Genomic DNA, 20,495 nt, shown 5'->3' with positions numbered 1-20,495 from the left:
ATTAGTAATTTAGGACGGAGGGAGTAAAATATATGCCTTAGCTTAAGTTTAAGAGTGACAGCACCATTAGACATAATATATATTAGGTGCATGTCAAAACCTATGTATCTAGAAAAGTCAAATAATTTAGGACGGAGGGAGTAAAACGTAAGCGTAGGTGGAGGCGAGACAGTAACCTAAGATACCTGCACGAGTGACATCACGTGAGTAAGACGCACACTCATCGCCCCGGCCCTTTTGCATTGTTTTCTGCACATAAGCTGTAAGCCACACTGCCGGGCTACTTTCTGAACTCTATAAATCGCACCAACCCCTCCCCCTCGCTCTACCACCATCAGCCCATCCCCTTCCTCTTGCCCGGCCTCCTCACACGAGCAGCTAGCTAGCTGCCTCGGCTTCTCGCGCTGCATCCATCGGTAGAGGCGACTGCTAGAGCTCGTGAGGAGGGAAGAAATGGTTAGTGCGTGTACACTCTCTTGCTCGTTCTTGATACACACATCATCCTTCGTCCCTGGCATGCTGTTCTTTTTCCATGAAGTTCTCTGAATAGGTGATGGACATATGTGAGAGTGCTTTAGAGTGAGACGCTGGCAACTAATAGTATCTAGCTCGATGCTTATTGCAGTCTGCCAACGACGGAGACATGAAGATGAGGGTGATCCTCGTGGAAGACGAGGAGATGGCCGCGCCGACGCCGCTGCCGCCCAAGCAGGACAAGTGCTGCGAGTATACCCTCGACGGCTCCGTCGACATCAAGGGCCGCCCGGCCGTGAAAGGGAAATCGGGAGGATGGCTTGCCGGCGGCCTCATCCTCGGTATAATTCTGCTTTCCATCCCTTCCTGCATGCCCTTGGTTTCTTACTAAAAAATTGAAATAAAATCTCTGCTAATAATCTCCTAGCTAGCAGCACGTAAAATCATTTCTAGCTAAAGGAAATTAAAAGTGGACACTTTTTACGCTTGCAACGACGTCATGAATGTACGGTTGAGTTGCTCCGTCTGAAGTGCCGCTCCTCTGAGTATGCGGATTCTGCATGCTGAGGTGACATCGGCCATGCAACGCCGCCCGGAACTGGGGGGTTCCCCTGGTCACTGGGAGGCTCCTTGCGCGCATTACTACTGCCACATTAGGATCTCGATTCTCATTAGGGGATGGATCGGAGGTCCATGATCTACGGAGTAGCAATCAATCAGTACTCCGTAGTGATGTGTGTGTGTGGCTGCCAATAAGCCTAGCTCGTGCTACTGGATGGAACAACTAATGCGATAAATGTATGTGCTTTGGCTGCTCGGCCGGTTCTGCATTGCTTTCAATGGGAAGTGCCGAAAGCCGAGTTCCCCCCATACTGTTTGCGTGCTTGCGTTGTCGATCACCTTTTTGCCGCCCGGTACTATGTGTGTACGCGGACGCCTGTCGACTAGCCATCAGACGCTGACACGTCGTGGAACGGCTTTGGTTACTGGAAACCGACGCGCTGACGGTGGTGATGGTGGTGGGTTTTTGCAGTGAACCAGGGCCTGGCGACGCTGGCCTTCTTCGGCGTGAACGTGAACCTGGTGCTGTTCCTGACGCGGGTGCTGGGGCAGAGCAACGGCGACGCCGCCAACAACGTCAGCAAGTGGACGGGCACCGTGTACATGTTCTCCCTCATCGGCGCCTTCCTCAGCGACTCCTACTGGGGGCGCTACAAGACCTGCGCCATCTTCCAGGCCATCTTTGTGCTCGTAAGTCCTGCACGTCTACACCTAGATTATCCGGTCATCGACGACGACATATATACCTTTTTTGTCTGAGTCTGAAATTTTGGTAGAGGTATCAATCAACAGTTCCCTGATGTGTACGTACATCGATCCAAGATTACCGGGCTGACCATCAGTGTCTGTCACGCTGCTGTTGCTGCAGGGCCTCGCGCTGCTGTCGGTGTCATCGCACCTCTACCTGATCAGGCCGGAAGGGTGCGGGATGGAGCACGCGCCCTGCGGCCCGCACTCCGGCAAGGAGTTGGGGATCTTCTACATCGCGCTGTACATGATCGCCTTCGGCAACGGCGGGTACCAGCCCAACGTGGCCACCTTCGGCTCCGACCAGTTCGACGAGGAGGACCCCGCCGAGGCGCACTCCAAGGTCTCCTTCTTCAGCTACTTCTACCTCGCCCTCAACCTCGGCTCGCTCTTCTCCAACACCTTCCTCAGCTACCTCGAGGACGAGGGCAGGTGGGCGCTGGGTTTCTGGGCCTCCACCGCCGCCGCCGCCGCCGCGCTGCTGCTGTTCCTCAGCGGGACGCTCCGGTACCGCTACTTCAACCCCGGCGGGAACCCCATCGGCAGGGTCTGCCAGGTCGCCTTCGCCGCGTGCAGGAACTGGAAGGCCGGCGCGTCGCCTGGAGTGGTCACCCTGTACGAGGGCGACGAGAAGACGGATGCCGGCGGCAGGAGGCTTCTGCACACGCAAGGCTTCAGGTACGTGCAGCTTTAATTTCGCTACGATCGAGTTCGAGTTGCTTTTCCTTTATACATGAGCTGATCTCGCCGTGCACGGTGCACCGATCTGACTCGAACCTCTGTCATATGCGCGCAGTTTCTTGGACCGCGCGGCGCGCGCGGACACGGACTCCAAGCTCGGCAAGCGCGACCCCTGGAAGCTGTGCACGGTGACGCAGGTGGAGGAGGTCAAGAGCATCCTGCGGCTCCTCCCCATCTGGCTCTGCACCATCCTCTACTCCGTCGTCTTCACCCAGATGGCCTCGCTCTTTGTCGTGCAGGGCGCCGCGATGCGCCGCACCACCCCGTTCGCCGGCTTCTCCGTCCCGCCCTCCAGCATGTCGGCCTTCGACATCCTCACCGTCGCGGCCACCATCTTCCTGTACCGCCGCGCCATCTGCCCGTTCCTGGCGCGGCTCACTGGGCGCCCGGCCGGCCCCACCGAGCTGCAGAGGATGGGCCTCGGCCTGGTCGTGGGCGCCCTCGCCATGGCCACGGCCGGGACGGTCGAGCACTTCAGGAAGGCCGGGGCCACCGCGGCGATGAGCAGCGACCTGCACATCATGTGGCAGGTGCCGCAGTACTCTCTGATCGGAGTGTCGGAGGTGATGATGTACGTCGGGCAGCTCGAGTTCTTCAACGACCAGATGCCCGACGGGCTCAAGAGTTTCGGGAGCGCGCTCTGCATGATGTCCATGTCGCTCGGCAACTACTTCAGCGACGTCATCGTGAGCGCGGTGACCAGGGTCACCACGACGCGCGGCCGGGCGGGGTGGATCCCGGCAGACCTGAACGAGGGCCACCTCGACAGGTTCTACTTCCTGCTCGCCATTATCGCCGTCGCGGACTTCGCGGTGTACCTCGTGTGCGCGAGCCGCTACGGGAGCGGCAAGGTGGACGGGAGGAGCAGCGACGACGAGGAGGAGGGCACGGCCGGTCAGGTGGAAATCCCCGGCGCCGAACGCATGACGTGAGACTGTACGTCTACGGCGGGCGTCATACGCAGGGCGTTCTTGAGATGGAGACTGCAAATTTCGAGGGGAACTGGTTTAGCACGACGAGTCTTTCATTGATGATAGGACAAGCATGGGGAGGGGGATGCTGATATGACTAAAGAATAAGGACCAGCAAGTAGGTGGTTGTTTTGATACTAGTGCTAAACTTTAGCAGTGTCATATCGGATGTTGGGATGTTAATTAGAAGGATTAAACATGAACTAATTATAAAACTAATTATAAAACTAATTGCAGAACTTTGAGCTAATTCGTGAGACGAATCTATTAAGCCTAATTAATCCATCATTAACAAATGGTTATTGTAGCACTACATTGTCAAATCATGAACTAATTAGGCTTAATAGATTCGTCTCGCGAATTAGACTCCATCTGTGCAATTAGTTTTGTAATTAGTCTATGTTTAATACTCCTAATTACTATCCAAATATCTGATGTGACAGGTGCTAAATTTTAGCACGTGGTACACCCCTAGCTACATGCTGCTGTGTCACGTAGTATAACGAATGCCGTTCATTATTGTTCGCATTTTTTGGCCAATGTAACAAGAGACAACGACTGTTACTGACCAACCCTGTTCTTTCTACCATTGCTTTGTCGTCTACTAATGAAAGTGCGAGCTCGTATCCCGCTCCCTCACTTAATTAAGGACGGCTTCTTTTCTTTTTTGAAACATATATAGACAATGCTCAGGTATATATACATATAAACACTCACCATCATGAATACTTATGATAAATTGGACTGACACACGCTGAGATTCAAAAGTCAGCACAAGCAATTTGTTATTGACGATACATCGTCTATCAGAGGCAGAGTCAGGACTTAGGAGAATGTGACGAGGGGTTACAAAGTAGAAAATATATCATAAAGTGGTCCATCTTTTTATTTATATGGTGACAATGTGTACACATATATAGGGTTCTCCTAACATGGAGGGTATTTGGGTTGTTTACTACGGAATTGATATAAATTACGAAAATGCAAGCGCTAATAAATTGAATTGGTCTAAGTTTGACGAGAAAGATACACATTCGATTTTTTTTGGGGGGTCCGGCGCTACGGACCACATGCACTTCAAATTTATCATTTTTGTATGAACTTTTACAAAACCAGTTTCGTAACCAAGCACATCTATGGATGTGCATTGTTTCAATTCTTTTTGGAAACTTTTAGGTATGATTTTTAGAATGGTTTTCACGTTTTCACCTGTTTACACGAATATTGTTCCCTTCTGTAGAGTCCATCAAAGAGGACATCTTAGGTCCCGTTGCAGGCTGGAGAGGAGAAAGGGCTGCCAAGATGGACCAACACCTTAACATTGCATTGTATGTTCTTTTTCCTTTTGCACTATGTGGTGGTGGTACTAGAAATTCCGGATCATAGAAGTAGATGAAGTATGATGCTAGTACCCTCCGAGTTAATATGAGCAAAAGCCACATGGTATTGTGATCTAGTTGAGTTGTTTGCATCATTGCATGGTAGCATTAATCATGATGAGCAAAGATAGGGCTAGTATCAGAATGGTCCCATGTGTGCATTCGCACGCAATCTCAGAACTCAATTGACATCTCCATCTGTTGCTAAACTGAAGTGTTTTTTTAAATTTTGTCCCAAGTCAAAATCAAAATTATCTAATTTTGATTAAGGTTATAGAAAACCATCATATATAGCACAAGTACGATTACTTGGGATGTTAATGTATACTTTTATGAACTTGGTCAAAGTTAAAGAATTTTGACATAGGTTACAACTAAAAACATCTATATCAATAACGTCCATGGCGAATATCGGAAAAACAAAACTTCAAGGTTTCTCGCGAGTCATAGAGAACAAATTAGGGTATGCTTGGCAGAGCTCCTAGAGCAGCTTCTAGGATGAATCCAATAGGAGTTCTGCCAAACAGTTTTGGAAAGATAAGTGATTTTTTTTTACCGATTCCGTAAGGTGATTATTTGAAATGAATTAAAGGGTTGGGCGGAAAAAAGTAGCTTCTCCTTTATTCACTTATTGTAAAAAAAACTTTCTCTATAAAGTTAATGTTCAGCCATGAATTCAACTTCCACTGAGAATTAGGAGGAGGTGGAGCTCTACTGAATAGACCCTTAGAAGATGCGTTTTAAGCACATTTTAACATGTTCCAAGTAAAAAAAAATGATTTTTTGCGTTTCATTTTGTAGGTATTTCAACTCCAAGAATCGGACTTTTGAACTTCAAGAAAGTCGACGAGCATATCAAATGCTAAATATAGAGTTAGAAGCAAGTTTCAAAATGCTACCAAATTTTAAATTGTGGATTCTAATTTTTTCGAGGAAAATGAACTTTTCATAACTCATTCAGAGTTCACGCTGAATTGAATGAAGTTTGTCGATGAAAGTGTTTTTTTTCTTCCACAGAAAGAAGCTTCTCTTTCCCCGAGGAAAAGTTAAGAAATCAGTTGAGTGTGATATATTCATCTTGAAACAACACGAGGCGGGCCTGGGCTGGGCCCAGCAGCGGGGCTGATGCACTAGTCCGGCCCGTTAGCTTACCCACGTAATACCCGGCCCATCCACCCAAGTCCTCAGCCCAATCTTCCATCCTCCCGATGCGTCCCGAGACTCAGCCCCTCGACGCCCGTCCGCCCGTCGCGTCGCTTCGATGCCCTCCGGCTCGCAGTCGCGACTCGCCTCCTCCTCCCCGTTCCCCATTCATCCTAAAGGCCTAAACCCTAGCCTCCCTGCTCCCGCGCTCCGGCCGCCGGTGCGTCCGCTCCCTCGCCGGACGCCGGCGCCGGTGCAAGAACCCACCGCCGCCAGTGCATCCCGTCCAGGGCTGCACGGCCACCTGCGCCCTTCGGGCTGTGCGCCCCCAACGTGAGTTCGACGCCGACCACCGCCAGGCCGACGCCGTCTGCACGTTACCACGGGTGGCAGAGCCGCCGGACGGCGCCCGCCAGTGCTGCAGCGTGTGCTGCCTCCGGTTCGCGGCTCCCAGATCCCGCGGCGGCACCCGCAGGTTGGTACTTTGACTGTGGCATAGTTTAATTTCAACCTAGCTGGACTCTTAGACTTGCATGCTTGCACCATTTCTGAGGCCTCCGCCGCTGGACGCCACAGTCGTAAGTGGAGATCCGATCCATCTTGTGTTGGATGCTTCTTGTTTGGTGCTAGGGCCCCTAGCTTCCTTGGACGGATTGCTTGTTGTGTTATACAGAATTTTATTCCCTTTATTGCGGCGATCCTCGAATCCATATTTATATTTTTCTTCCCAACACATCCACACTGTGTGTATGGGGTGATTTGGTTCATTTTCCGAGCTTTTGTGGTTCCAAGAAAACCTCCACGCTCATTCAGCCGGTAGCTGTAGACTAGGCCTCCTGCCAGCAGTTGTTAACTTGTTTGTCTGCACTGCTCTTCTCGTGCCCCCGGGGGTATTAGCCATTTTCAGCAGGTTTTATGTTGTTGGTGATTAGGGACTTGCAGTGTTTGCTGTTCAGGTTTTGAGGTTCCATCTTCCATTCTGTGTAATTGTATGTTGTGAGGCAATGCTGTATGTGTTTGGAGTTTGAACAATGGCAATGTGGCTATCCTGCATGATCGTAGGGCTAACATGATGTCAGTACCTTGTACTAGTGCTGCTCGAGTGGAAATTTTACCATGTCTGAGACTCTGAGAGGCCCTGAAGTCTGCATGGTGTTGTCTCTTTTATATGTATTATTGGGGTATCAGTTGATTTCGTTAAAGTTGTTGCCAGCCTGTACTAGCTCAATGCATGCTTCATTAGCTCAGTTAGTGGCTGGAGACGGGGCTATCGTGTCATGGCTCTGTCTGTTGGTCTGGAGTGTTAGTTCTGTAACCAAGCTGTGAAGTAGTATTTGTAGGCAGTTTTACGAAGTACTTGATTAAATAGCTGCGGAATGAACTTCAGTGTAACTAGAGGAAATGTTACTGTGCTATGTAGCTGTGGGTTTCCTTTTAGCTGTTTCCATGACTGAAATACAAAAGATCAGGCTTCACAAGCTTGTGTCTGACCACGAGTTGTAGGTTGATGTCAGATGAGTTGTTTGGTTGCAATTTAAGGAGGCAGTATTCTTTCACCTTTCAGTGAATCGATCCATCTCCATTTTCCATTTTCTTATTGTTCTAGGTGTTAACTGTGTTCTTGGTCTTGATCATTTAGTGAATCAGAATGCCAGATAGCTACATAATTTAGTTATTCCTGTTGTCGGTCCTAATAGTGTGATATGAAGGGCCTTGATCTACAAATTCCTCTATGTTAGCTGTTAATTCTTCAAAAAAGATAATAGCAGAGGATGGAATAGAGTGTGTGAAAATTCATCTTTTTTGTCACAATTTAATAGTAAGACCTGTTGGGGTCTCAGAAATATATGCCAGTATGGTTTGGAGACCTGCTTTCAATGTTCATTCTTTCACTGCAGCAATCAAAAGTCATGATACTGCATCATCTGCTTAGTTATGTCAGCTACTTTCCTTGTTACTCACTACAAATCATTAGAGTTTTGCAGGTACTAATTCAGTGACTGCACTGTTGGTATGCCAGTCCCAGTTCGCTGCACTTACCCTAAGATATGAGATAGTTTTGTGAAAGGGATCGGAAAGATGGCATCAAAAGGTCCTCGGTCAAAACTAGACCATGAGACAAGAGCTAGGCGTCAGAAGGTTCGCTCACAGAATTGATAGTTCATGTATTTATTGTGTCATTTCTATTCATATATACCTATAACTTGTGTACTGCCATTTTTTATGGTGCCATGCCCCGTTGGAGAGTAAAATAAAGGGGGAAAGTGTTGTTCTCTGTACATTTTCTGTTATATTGTTTAATGTCAGTAAAAATGTAAACTCGTTTTCTCTTTGGTTTGGATTACAATTCCTGAAACTGTAATATCATTGGTTAGGCTCTTGAAGCCCCAAGGGAGCCTCGACGGCCAAAAGTTCACTGGGACCATGTCCTTGCTGAGATGGTGTGGCTGGCAAAGGTTGTTTGCTATCATTGTGTTTCAATTTGCAGTCCTTCTACCTCATCGAGGAGAATCGTGCTATTTTATTATAAAATTGTAATTACCATTTCTTTTGGCATGCTTAAATTTGTATTTGTTGCAGGAGTTTGATTCTGAGAGAAAATGGAAGTTGTCCATGGCAAAAAAGATTGCTCAAAGAGCCAACAAGAGCATAGTTGACCAAGCAACAAAGGGCGAGCGAAAACAGAAGGTTTGGCTGTTTGTGTCGTCTGTGTTATATAGCTCATCTATAAAATATTAGTTATAAGTTATTATCCAAAATGCTTTTGAATGAAGATATGGCGCCCTAAGAACCCCAAAAGTTGAATTATACTCAGATAATGAATCCATAGAATTTATTCTTTGTTTGATGAATTTTTCTCTGCAGGAGGAGGAACATAGAATGAGAAAAGTCGCACTTAATATTTCCAAGGATGTGAAGAAGTTCTGGATCAAAATAGAAAAGCTGGCAAGTTTATTTATTCCTTTTAATGTCATGGATTACTGTAACACACGCTTTAGGATATTCCTTTTTTCAAGGAAATTTAGCTATATTGTTTTTGGTTCGGGGAAAACAGGTTGTCTATAAGCATCAACTGGAGCTTGAGGAGAGGAAGAAAAAGGCCCTTGATAAACAACTTGATTTCCTTTTAGGTCAGACTGAGAGGTACGTCAGTCTCATTATGGTTCATCTGACCTGTAGCATTTTGATTTAATTCTTATCTGTACATTATGGTATTATTTTACCAGGTATTCGACAATGTTGGCGGAAAACCTTGTGGACATGCCGTATCCCCAGAAACTAGAAAATGGAACTTTGCAGACAAATCAATCATCACAGACTGAGGAAGTTGCAGAAGAGAACGAAAATGCAGCAATACCTGATGATCCTGGTATGTACCTTAGTGATATACTTTGCATCTCAATGACTTTTTTTTTCCCTTGTCTTGGTTTAAACTGTTTGTGTTTGCAGATAACATGGAAGTGGACGGTGATTATGAGAGCTCCTTGGATGAAGAGCCTGTAAGCTATTTCAGTTACCTGGTTCAGTTTTTTCTTTAATTGAAAGTAATTGTAGGGAATATTATGTATCAAGGCGTGTTGTTATATTCTGTCAATGTGAGAATTCACTATATTTAAATAGCTTTTAACATACTAATAACTTGTGTTAGGTGCATAACAGTACGTGAACGGCATTTTTGTTTTTGTTGGGAAACTGTTCAGTATTTTGTTGCATATGAATGATACTTTGTATGCGTAAATGCTGCAGGAAGATGATGAGCACACAATTGATGAGGATGAAGCTCAGATCACTGAAGCTGAGCGCAACGAAGAATTAGCTGCTTTACAGGCAGAAGCTGACCTACCACTGGATGATATTCTCAAAATGTATACAGAAACCAAAGGTGATCTCCAACAACAGTTCTCTTTTACCCACTTTCATAGTTCTATACATAGAAGGGAACAGCGCTGCACACTACTTGACACCCAATTGATAATTTGATCAGTTAAATGTTTCTCAGTTAGCAGGGAAAGCAGTCCAGACAGCAAAGACATGTTAAGTAACTTAGGCTCGAAGAATTTGATTGTAGGTGAGATAGTGTAGGGACCCTCATGGCACTAGTAAGATGATTTACTTCAGACCCCTTGAACGCATTTCTTTTGATTGATGCAGAGTTTCTTTTTGCAGATTCTTCGAACCAGGCCAATGGCTGCGATCATGATACTGCTCACTCTTCAAGTGACGATGGCAATTCTTCTGAGGAAGAAGACGATGGCCATTCTTATGCTGAATTTGTTAAGAAGAATCATGTACACTTGCTTTCCGCATCTTATTTTTGCCTGTGTTGGGTTTATTCTTTATTCATTTTTTTGGGATGAAATCCTGGACATAGAATTTTCTCTAACTGTACCACCGTACTTTCTTAACTTTGCAGGGAAAAAGTAATGGCAACATCTCTTCTATAGATGAGCAGGCATGTTCTAATCATCTGTGCTGTTGTCTATAGTTTCTTTATCCTTTGTTCCACTGTTGTATAATTTCTTCCCGATCACTGCCTGACGGGGAGCTCTAGGTTAATAATTCTTATGTGCGGTAGTTGGGAGTAGTAACTAGTTAGTGGTCTTTTTTGAATCAGTTCCTTGAGTGGTATGAAACTAAATTTTAACAGTAGCTATGCATGGACGACCCCTCGATTTCATAGTATCTGCCCAACTAAACTTCTTATCGAAGAGTGGAAAAAGATTACTCTTATTTCATGAATTAGATATCGAATCAAGAAAGCAGTGCCCCTATTTCGTGAAATCTTCAGCTATTCAACCTCCACTGACAGCTTTTAAAAACTATGTGGAAGAGTGGAAAAAGATAGCAATAAGCAGTACATTCTTGATTGCTGAACGTGCACATTTTAGGCTTACAATCCTAGTAAAATATAGATATTACCATGCACTTACCACTTATACATTGTGGCATGGAGAAGTAATTGGAAACATTAATAATGTTGCTAGATTTTCAAACAAATTAATTTGTCAATGTTGATGCTGACTGAATTGCTCAATTATTTTCCACTAACTGCACCTGGGGTCTAACAGCAGCTTTGGCTTCTTAATGGGAAGTAAAGCTAGATCAATGGTCTGTTTTTTAGGTGAACTAGATGAACGTTCGCCAAAAACACTGCTTTCTGTAACTCCTATTCGGGGATTGTATGGTTGTTTGGTTAACATAACTGAGATTGTTTTTTCAGGAAGACAAAGATTATGTTGCTGCTGATGAAGGAAAGGTAGCATATCCATATCCATCTTGTTTACTCATCTCTTTATTATTTCCTCTAATAGTTTTACCATTACATCATCTGACCTGGATGTGCGTTTATATTTGAAAATCGGGAAAATGTAGTTCATCAATCCATAAGTAAAGCTGTCATGTCTGTCTAATAATATTTGATCATCTCTTTGACAGGATGATGAAGCAACTTTGTCTGAAGAGGAAGAGTTAGCAAAGAAAGAAGTTCCTGATCATCTGGAAGAGGTGATTTCAGCCATCAATACGTAATATCATCGAATTGTTTGCATTGTCATGCTTAATTCGGTTTTGATTGCAATGAGCATAAACTTGGCAGTACACACCAGCTCATGAAAATTCATCCATTAGCATTGTTATCACGTGCAACTATGTAAGGCTATCGATTTCCATTTTCAGAATTTTGCGTGTTTTATTTTGGGTCTGAACTTTAAATCTCTAGTTGCATCAAGAGATGAAATTAGTGGAAAAAAATCTCGTTTGGGCACCCTTTGGTTATACAATTTTGTTTTATGTTGGATTAACATGTACAAAGATTCCTTTAGTCATGCAAGCTTGTTATCAGATGAATGCCACTTAAAAGTGCACATTTTTGAGAAGGAATCTGACTCCCATCTTGTTGATGAGACCGTGTGTATATTAGGGATTCCTCCATTTGTGGACTGTTTAGGGAAGTGCCCTGAGGTTCCTGCTACTGGCTTTCTATACCTTTCCTATACCTGCCCGTGCACGTGCATGTTCTGGCAAACCTAATTCTAGGGTTTTTAATTGGAAAAGTCCATTTTACTCCCCTCACCTATTTACTTTGTCCACTTAACCCCCTAAGCAAAATTTAGGCTCACTTTACTCCCTAAAACTATTTCATTTGGTCCAATCTACCCCCTAATTAGATTTCTTTTTTCTGTTTCTTCATGTACAAATTGAATTTTAATTTCAGATTTGGTCAGTTGACTTATAACATGATGTTCTATGTTAGAAAAATATATGAGAATTCTTTCATGATTACTTTTCGTACAATTTTGTATATCTAAGATCAATTTCGTATTAAATATTCCTAACCTATGAAAATAACCATGAAAAATTCTTAGTATAATTTTCTAACATAAGGCATCATGTTTTGTATATGCTCACAAAATTTGAACTCAAAATTCAACTCATACGATGAAACAAAAAAGAGAAATCTAATTAGGGGGTAGGATTGGACCAAATGAAATAGTTCAAGGACGTAAAATGAGCCTAAACTTTGTTCAGGGGGTTAAGCGGACAAAGTGGATAGGTGAGGGGAGTAAAATGGACTTTTTCCTTTTTAATTTGGCTGGTGAACAGAAACTAGACAGTTGAATCAGAGACCGTATGGCTAACAGTGAACTGGCATATAACGTTATGTGATTTGACTGGTGAACTTCTACTAGCGAGTTGAATGGGAAACTGTACAACTAACATCCAAGGATATAGTCTCTATATTTAAATGAGGATCACAGTATGTTACATTTTATTAAATGGAACCATGACCATGCCTAAAGGCCAACATGCACTGTATTTTAGTGTATGCAGAAGGGCCTGGTGGTCAGTATTGCTCCATCCAAAATTTTATGTAGCCAAGTTCTTTTGTGATTATGGGTTTCAGAGCTTGGAGTGAACTAAGGCTATTTTATGCTCATTAATTACAAATATGCTCCCAATTTACTAGCTTCGCAATGGCAGATGTCCCACTAGAGCTCTGCTAACTATGGTCTGGTGGTCATTTAATGCAGATTAAGTTATTGCAAAAGGAGAGCGAGATACCACTAGAAGAACTTCTTGCGATGTACCAGAAGGTAGATTTTGGTTTTTCCACTTGCTTTTTTGAAACAATATATGTTGATCAATTTGTAATACCTTTTTTTATATATAGGATGGCTATGCAGATCATGAAACAACGGAGTTGGAGAATTCACCCTGTATTGTTGAAGAGACTAATACTGACATGTCGTTGGATGATCAATCTGCAAAGATTCTTGAAGTGAACAGTGATACAGTTGTGGGTCACCTATCTGCGGATGTGATGAAAACTGAGCATAATGTGACTGCTAATTCTATGCAATCAGAAATAGTACCAGAGCCTTGCGCACAACAGAATTTTGTGGAAGAGAATAATCTCGCTGATGTTAACACGGTCAATGGAGATAAAAGTGACGATGTAATTGCTGATGCTGCAGCTGCTGCCAGATCAGCACAACCAACTGGTAACACCTTCTTGACAACAAATGTGCGCACGAAATTCCCATTCCTTCTTAAGCATTCGCTTCGCGAATACCAGCATATAGGGTTGGATTGGTTGGTTGCAATGTATGAGCAGAGGCTTAATGGAATTCTAGCAGATGAAATGGGTCTAGGCAAGACAATCATGACTATCTCCTTGCTTGCACATCTTGCATGTGAGAAGGGGATATGGGGTCCTCATCTTATCGTTGTGCCAACTAGTGTTATGCTAAACTGGGAGACTGAATTTCTCAAGTGGTGTCCTGCTTTTAAAATATTGACTTACTTTGGAAGTGCAAAGGAGAGAAAGCAAAAGCGTCAGGGCTGGATGAAACCAAATTACTTCCATGTTTGCATCACAACATACAGGCTTGTCATCCAGGACTCTAAAGTGTTTAAGCGAAAAAAGTGGAAGTATCTTATTCTTGATGAGGCTCATCTGATAAAGAACTGGAAATCACAGCGATGGCAGACTTTACTTAATTTTAATTCAAAACGACGCATTCTTTTGACTGGAACTCCGCTGCAAAATGACCTCATGGAACTTTGGTCCCTGATGCACTTTCTGATGCCTCATGTATTTCAGTCTCACCAGGAGTTCAAGGATTGGTTCTGCAATCCAATTTCAGGAATGGTGGAGGGCCAAGATAAAGTAAATAAAGAAGTCATAGATCGATTGCACAATGTCCTTCGTCCATTTATACTGCGGCGGCTGAAAAGAGATGTCGAGAAACAGTTACCAAAGAAGCACGAGCATGTCATATATTGCCGACTTTCTAGAAGACAAAGGAATTTGTATGAAGATTTTATTGCTAGCTCAGAGACACAAACAACACTAGCAAGTGGGAATTATTTTGGCATGATAAGTATCATTATGCAACTTAGAAAGGTCTGTAACCACCCAGATCTTTTTGAAGGTCGCCCAATAATAAGCTCATTTGACATGGCTGGGATTAACATGCATCTCAGCTATTCAGTATGCATGCTCCTTGATAAGAATCCGTTTTCTCATGTGGACCTATCTGATATGAATCTTGTGTTTACTCAAAATGAATTTGGCATGAGTTCCTGGGAAGCTGACGAGGTGGTTGCTGCTTTTCCTCCAAGTATCACCTCCCGGGACTCTCAGCTGGATATATCCTGCTCGAAAAAGGATCATCAGGGGAGTAATGTAACAAATATTTTTGAAGATATTCAGAAAGCCCTACAGGATGAGAGAATAAAGGAATCCAAAGAAAGGGCAGCTTCCATTGCATGGTGGAATAGGTTACGATGTGAAAAGAGGCCTGTCTATGGCACAAATATGAGAGAGGTTTTGACTGTAAAGCATCCTGTATCTGATATTCTTGAGAAGAGGAACAACCCTTTGTGCCACATGGATTATTCATCGAGCCTAGCAGACCTTGTTCTTCCATCAGTGGAACGGTTTCAGAAACTGCTTGATATTGTGGAATCATTTACATTTGCAATTCCTGCTGCTCGAGCTCCTCCCCCTGTTTGCTGGTGCAGCAAAGGGAAGTCTCCTGTTTTTATTGATCCGGCATATAGAGAAAAATGCACGAATGAGTTTTCCCCCATTCTGTCTCCTATAAGGTCTGCTATTGTTCGCCGCCAAGTTTACTTTCCTGATAGGCGTTTGATCCAGTTTGATTGTGGCAAGTTGCAGGAACTTGCCATTCTGCTGAGGCGTTTGAAGTCAGAAGGGCACAGAGCCTTGATATTTACTCAGATGACTAAGATGCTTGATGTCTTGGAAGAGTTCATAAATTTATATGGGTATACATATTTACGTTTAGATGGTTCTACACCGCCAGAAGAGAGGCAGACCCTCATGCAGAGGTTCAATACAAATCCAAAGTTTTTCCTTTTCATTTTGTCTACTCGTAGTGGTGGTGTGGGAATCAACCTAGTAGGTGCGGACACTGTCATATTCTATGACAGTGACTGGAACCCTGCAATGGACCAACAGGCACAGGACAGATGTCACAGGATTGGTCAGACTCGTGAAGTTCACATATATAGACTCATTAGTGAAAGCACTATAGAGGAGAACATTCTGAAGAAAGCGAATCAGAAACGAGCTCTTGATGATCTAGTGATACAGCGAGGTAGCTACAATACAGAGTTTTTCAAGAAGCTCGATCCTATGGAGTTCTTTTCTGGGCACACGTCTCTTCGTGTGGAAGACCAGCAGAAGGACTGCTCTATGACTGCCGGATCTTCAAATGATGCGGATGTGGGGTTGTCAAATGCAGATGTTGAAGCGGCTATTAGACAAGCAGAAGATGAAGCTGACTATATGGCTCTCAAGAAGCTAGAGCAGGAAGAAGCCGTGGACAATCAAGAGTTCAGCGAGGAGGCTGCTGGTAGACCAGAGGATGATGATTTGGTAAATGAGGAGGATGCAAGACACGATGAACACATTATCGAAGAACATAGATATAACTCTTCGGATATGGAGAAGGAGAAGAATGCTGCTTTGTCCAATCAATTAAATGAAGAAAAGGCTCTTACATTGGCTGTTGGTGATGAAGATACAGACATGCTTGCTGATGTGAAACAGATGGCTGCCGCCGCAGCTGCTGCAGGACAAGCAAGTTCGTCCTTCGAAAACCAGCTCCGGCCAATTGATAGATATGCAATGCGCTTTATGGAACTCTGGGATCCAGTAATTGACAAAGCTGCTATAAATCGTCAAGTAAATGTTGAAGAGGAAGAATGGGAGCTCGATCGCATTGAAAAACTCAAAGAGGATTTAGAAGCAGAAATTGATGAAGACCAGGAACCGCTTTCTTATGAATGTAAGTAATTATATATCAATGTTAATGTCCTTTTTACCACTTTGGAACAATTTGTTCAGTGTCACACTGGCATTTTCTGCATTTTAGCTGAGCTAGCGTCCACATCAACATGGCTATCTTTCCTTTTTGATACTTTACTATATTGACATCATCTCAATTGCAGCCTGGGATGTTGATTTTGCTACGACAGCCTATCGCCAACATGTTGAGGCTTTAACTCAAAAGCAGGTCATTTAGACTTATTAACTTGTATGCTTATGTGCCTCTGTTGAAACATAACGCCTGTTTTGACATGGTGTGATACTTGCAGTTGTTGGAAGAACAGGAAAAACAGGCTCGGGAAGCTGCAAAAGAGTTGGAGGAGAAAAATGATAATATGAGGTAGTGAATGGAAATTTATTTTTTGGACAGTTCTAGTTAATGTATACAGACTACTATACCTTTTCTTTTGTTTCTTGATTGTTCACTTGTGTCAATTTGCAGTATTAGCATGTTTTGTTATGTACCCACTTTGAATGTTTTTGTGGCTGTTGACCTTTTTTCCTTAGGCTATAACTTCCCTCTGATACACTATTGATTATTCTTTTTTGTGTCCTTCTGCAGCGCTCACCGTAGAAAGTCAAAAAAGAACAAAAAGAAGACCGGCAAGTTCAAGTCCCTGAAAAGAGGACGTTTGTCATCTGAATCAGAAGTCATACTGGAGGAAACTTCTGTAGATACAATGAGCATTGATGACAATGCACCCTCACCTGAACTCATAAGTGATGAATCACCTCGCCATTATTCTAACAAGCGTAAGAAGATTATGTCTGCTACTGAAGAAGAAAACAGTAACAGAAGTTTGAAGAAGTTCAAGAAAGCCACTAAATCAAGTAGTGCCTCAGAAGCCTTGTCACCTAGGCACTTGAGGGAAGAGTTTAATGATTCAGATCCAAAATCGGCAGCTAGAACTAAGAGTGATGGCAGAATTTCCATCCCTTGCATGTCAGTAAAACGTGTTATTGTAATAAAACCTGAGAGGCTGAAAAAGAAGGGAATATGGTCTCGTGATTGTGCTTCAGACTCATGGACATCTGAGGAGGATGCGGTTCTTTGCGGAACTGTGCATGAGTATGGTCCTCTTTGGGAACTGGCAAGTGATTTTCTTCATTCCTTACCAGGTGGTGCTTTTTATAGGGGAAAATATCGTCATCCAGTGCATTGCTGTGAGAGATACCGAGAACTATTCTGCAAACATGCAATGTCAGCAACAGATAATTCTAACAGTGAAAAGGTTCCTTCTGGGACTGGAAAGGCTATACTGAGAGTATCTGAGGTGAGTTGATATCTTATCCTTCTAGATATTGAACTAACTTCATACAAGAAAGCTTCGTACTGTGCAAATTTTGACAAGGATTAGCTTTATTATAATTTCTCAAAATAGTTCTGATATCAATCAAGTGAACGTCCCGGATATAATTCGTATTATCCATAGAAACCCTCAATTAAAGTGACTTGAACTAGAATTACATAAAACTGGCAAATCTGGAAGAAAAAACGGCACAGGATATACTAGTAAAAAGGTAACTGGAAGTGGTAAGCACCAACAAGTGTTATTCCTCATGTTTGAATTGTCTATATGACCAATTACCATCCAGCATAGCTTGAATCCATGCTGGAAGAGCATGTGTACCCGTTGTTCCTTACTTAATTCAGGTCTTAGCCTGTTAAAGTGCATTTTTAGCATGTTTTTAGGTGCAATCAACTGCTCACATGATACTTGTTTGTGTTGCAAATTGCTGATTTATTATGTCTTTTTCCAGGATCAAGCTCAGATGTTGGTGAATGTGACCAGTGAACTTCCTAACAATGAGTTGCTTCTCCAGAAACACTTCATGGCTGTACTTTCATCTGTCTGGAGATCAAAATGCCGGCGTGATCCCCGGCGTGTTATAAGTACTTACTCTAGTGCACTACGCATGCTTTCTCCTGTGAAAAATCCTGCTGGATCAAGTGCGAACTGGTCCATGGTAAACTTTAGACCAAGCTTCAATCTAGTTAGGACAGCCCTTGCAGATGCTCAGGCTCAATCTACACAAATTGTGATTCCGCCACCGATGAGAAATCAAGAATACTGCCGGAATCATTTAGAATTAGAATTGGATTTCTTGACAGATCAGCATCATTATGAAGAGGACTTCCCATCTATAGTAAATGTGTCCATACTAGAACCAGAACCAATCAAACAGGCTGTGGAGCCAGTGGAACAATCACTATTGTCTGGACTTTCTTGTAGACAAGCTGAGACCAGACTCAGGTTAGTGGTGGTACAAGTGTCCATGCTTTGCTGTTATGATGATGTTGACCAATACCATACATTTCATTTCAGATAAAACAGTTATTCTTTGAATTGCTTGAATTTTCCTAATATTAGTCCACCTTTGGTACACAAACTAATGCTAGTGCGATGTAAATTGATTCTTTGAATTCCTTGAATTTTCTTAATATTTAGCCCACCTTTGGTACACGAACTAATGCTAGTGAAATTTACATTCTTCTTTGCAGAATGGCATCAGAAGCTTGTTATGAAGGTGAAGGTTCTCATTGGGCATCATCAGCTTTCCACATAAATGATGCCACCCGGCATAAATCTGGGCCAAAGTCCATAGGAAAGCACAAAGCAGCATCAGAATGTGGAAGACCTCCCAAATCAAAAATCCAGAAGATTACTGAATCGCATCAGGAAGGGCCAAGTACCTCGAGTAATTTTCTTCGGATGCCTGGTCAACTTTTCCCAGGTGCAGCTGACTTCCACATTAGCGAGTCCCTATCTGACTTTGGTATCAGCGATTCTGAATTCAACTACTCCGAGGATCTCTGGCAAGAGGTTGACTACAACGAGTTCCTCCTGGACCAGGATGACTCTGGTCTCCTTCCTGGTATTGAGGAGTTAGAACCTCTTTCAGATTTCACAGATATTGGATGAACATAGATGAGCAAATTGTTCCTGATGGCATACCCCTCCTACCAAGAGGATAGAAGATTTCCTCTGGCAGGAGCCCAAGGATATAGATTGAGGTGCTCAGCCAGGCACAGATGTGCTGTAAGCTTGATCATGGTTGGCTGGAGCAAAGCTGTTGGCTTGGTGAGGTCACATTGATCCGACAAGCTTGGGGGATGGGTTTGCACTAATGGCGGCATTGGGTAATTTCCATACATGTATGTATATTGGTAGTCTAGAATCTTAGATGTAGAAATGTCTCCCTCGTTTGTGTTTGAGGGCAGACCTTGTAACTCGACCACATGGAAATTTTGTTGAGCAGGTACTGACAAGGAAGGGGAAAGAGGAGGCCCTTGGCATCACCAATTAGCCGCCGTTTCTCGTGTTTTGATCATTCTCTATTTAATTCATGGCTGGTTCGTAACCTTGCCATTGGAAACATTTCAAATTTCAAGTTGGTGGTTGCCATCTCTATATCAGAAATTTAGGATGCGGTGTTGCCGCAAAAGAATGTCCAGGGCCAGCTGCAGCTTATGTGGAGCATTATCTTTGGTCAGAACCGGTGAAGCTACAAAAGAATGATTAGAGCCAATGTAGCTGCAATAGAATGATCAATGCTTTGGGATCAATATCATCAGAACTGGTGTTCCAGTTTCACATGAGGAATGGATTTTCTGATTTGATTGTGATCCTGAAGCCAAATTTTTGATTCGTCGGCTTCTTCATAGGTGGTAAGAGGCCATGTATACATGCCTGTAAAATGATGAAGGTAGTAAGTAATCCCAATTGTCACATTGTGGACTTGTGGCCCTGTGGACCCTGTTCTCGGTGATTATGGCAGATTGGCAGTCAGGCTTAGTTAGCTGTATGAGGTGAGGGGGCTTGTAGAACTGCTGGGTGCTGCTATAGCCTATATAGGCCTGTAACTCTGCAACTTACTGTGCGCGTCTCCATATTGATCCGGAGATGTTGCATCAGTGCAAAACAACGTAGAGTTGGTGGAGGTCAATTGTTTTGCTCAAAACTAGTTTCGAGCTAGTATTCAGTTACTGTCAGTACCTGCAAGGACATATTTGACTTATCCATAAGCTGACCTATTTGATCTACATGCTACCAGGATTGAGGAAGGGGCTCTCGCTACTTAAGCATTTTCCAGAATAACAAATTTTCGCAATATCTA

At 43.5% G+C, this 20,495-nt stretch overlaps 2 protein-coding genes across 9 annotated transcripts; both read left to right on the top strand.

Moving 5' to 3' along the window:
- Positions 1–327: 327 nt before the first annotated feature.
- Positions 328–3,713, top strand: LOC101780035 (protein NRT1/ PTR FAMILY 7.2). The gene is made up of 5 exons (XM_004953445.3): positions 328–456; positions 626–815; positions 1,508–1,725; positions 1,904–2,460; positions 2,579–3,713. The coding sequence occupies exons 1-5, from the start codon at positions 454–456 to the stop codon at positions 3,453–3,455; spliced, it is 1,845 nt and encodes a 614-aa protein (XP_004953502.1). The 5' UTR covers positions 328–453; the 3' UTR covers positions 3,456–3,713.
- Positions 3,714–6,119: 2,406 nt separating this feature from the next.
- Positions 6,120–20,421, top strand: LOC101778166 (protein PHOTOPERIOD-INDEPENDENT EARLY FLOWERING 1). Of its 8 annotated transcripts, none has more exons than XR_001393284.2 (22): positions 6,120–6,491; positions 8,002–8,155; positions 8,392–8,472; positions 8,597–8,704; positions 8,882–8,962; positions 9,072–9,160; positions 9,244–9,386; positions 9,467–9,516; positions 9,764–9,899; positions 10,002–10,085; positions 10,184–10,305; positions 10,431–10,469; positions 11,238–11,273; positions 11,453–11,521; positions 13,048–13,110; positions 13,188–16,335; positions 16,499–16,563; positions 16,646–16,716; positions 16,939–17,650; positions 18,138–18,631; positions 18,880–19,518; positions 19,638–20,421. XR_001393284.2 is itself a non-coding variant. In XM_012847892.2 (21 exons), the coding sequence occupies exons 2-21, from the start codon at positions 8,096–8,098 to the stop codon at positions 19,298–19,300; spliced, it is 6,072 nt and encodes a 2,023-aa protein (XP_012703346.1). In that variant the 5' UTR covers positions 6,120–6,491; positions 8,002–8,095; the 3' UTR covers positions 19,301–20,396. The 8 variants fall into 8 exon arrangements, 6 of the variants coding, with proteins under 6 accessions (XP_012703346.1, XP_012703344.1, XP_014661048.1 ...); XR_001393283.2 differs by having other exon boundaries at positions 18,880–19,533; XM_012847892.2 differs by having other exon boundaries at positions 18,880–20,396.
- The last annotated feature ends 74 nt before the right edge of the window (positions 20,422–20,495 follow it).

This window comes from Setaria italica, chromosome I (assembly GCF_000263155.2).
Source record: "Setaria italica strain Yugu1 chromosome I, Setaria_italica_v2.0, whole genome shotgun sequence".
NCBI lineage: Eukaryota > Viridiplantae > Streptophyta > Magnoliopsida > Poales > Poaceae > Setaria > Setaria italica.
This window is presented reverse-complemented; position numbering and strand designations above follow the sequence as displayed.

Coding starts and splice junctions, on each gene's coding strand:
- LOC101780035 (XM_004953445.3), top strand. Junction 816..1,507: donor TGCCGGCGGCCTCATCCTCG/GTATAATTCTGC, acceptor GGGTTTTTGCAG/TGAACCAGGGCCTGGCGACG. Junction 2,461..2,578: donor CTGCACACGCAAGGCTTCAG/GTACGTGCAGCT, acceptor ATATGCGCGCAG/TTTCTTGGACCGCGCGGCGC.
- LOC101778166 (XM_012847892.2), top strand. CDS start 8,096: ATGGCATCAAAAGGTCCTCGGTCAAAACTAGACCATGAGACAAGAGCT. Junction 8,963..9,071: donor GGATCAAAATAGAAAAGCTG/GCAAGTTTATTT, acceptor CGGGGAAAACAG/GTTGTCTATAAGCATCAACT. Junction 16,564..16,645: donor AGGCTTTAACTCAAAAGCAG/GTCATTTAGACT, acceptor TGATACTTGCAG/TTGTTGGAAGAACAGGAAAA.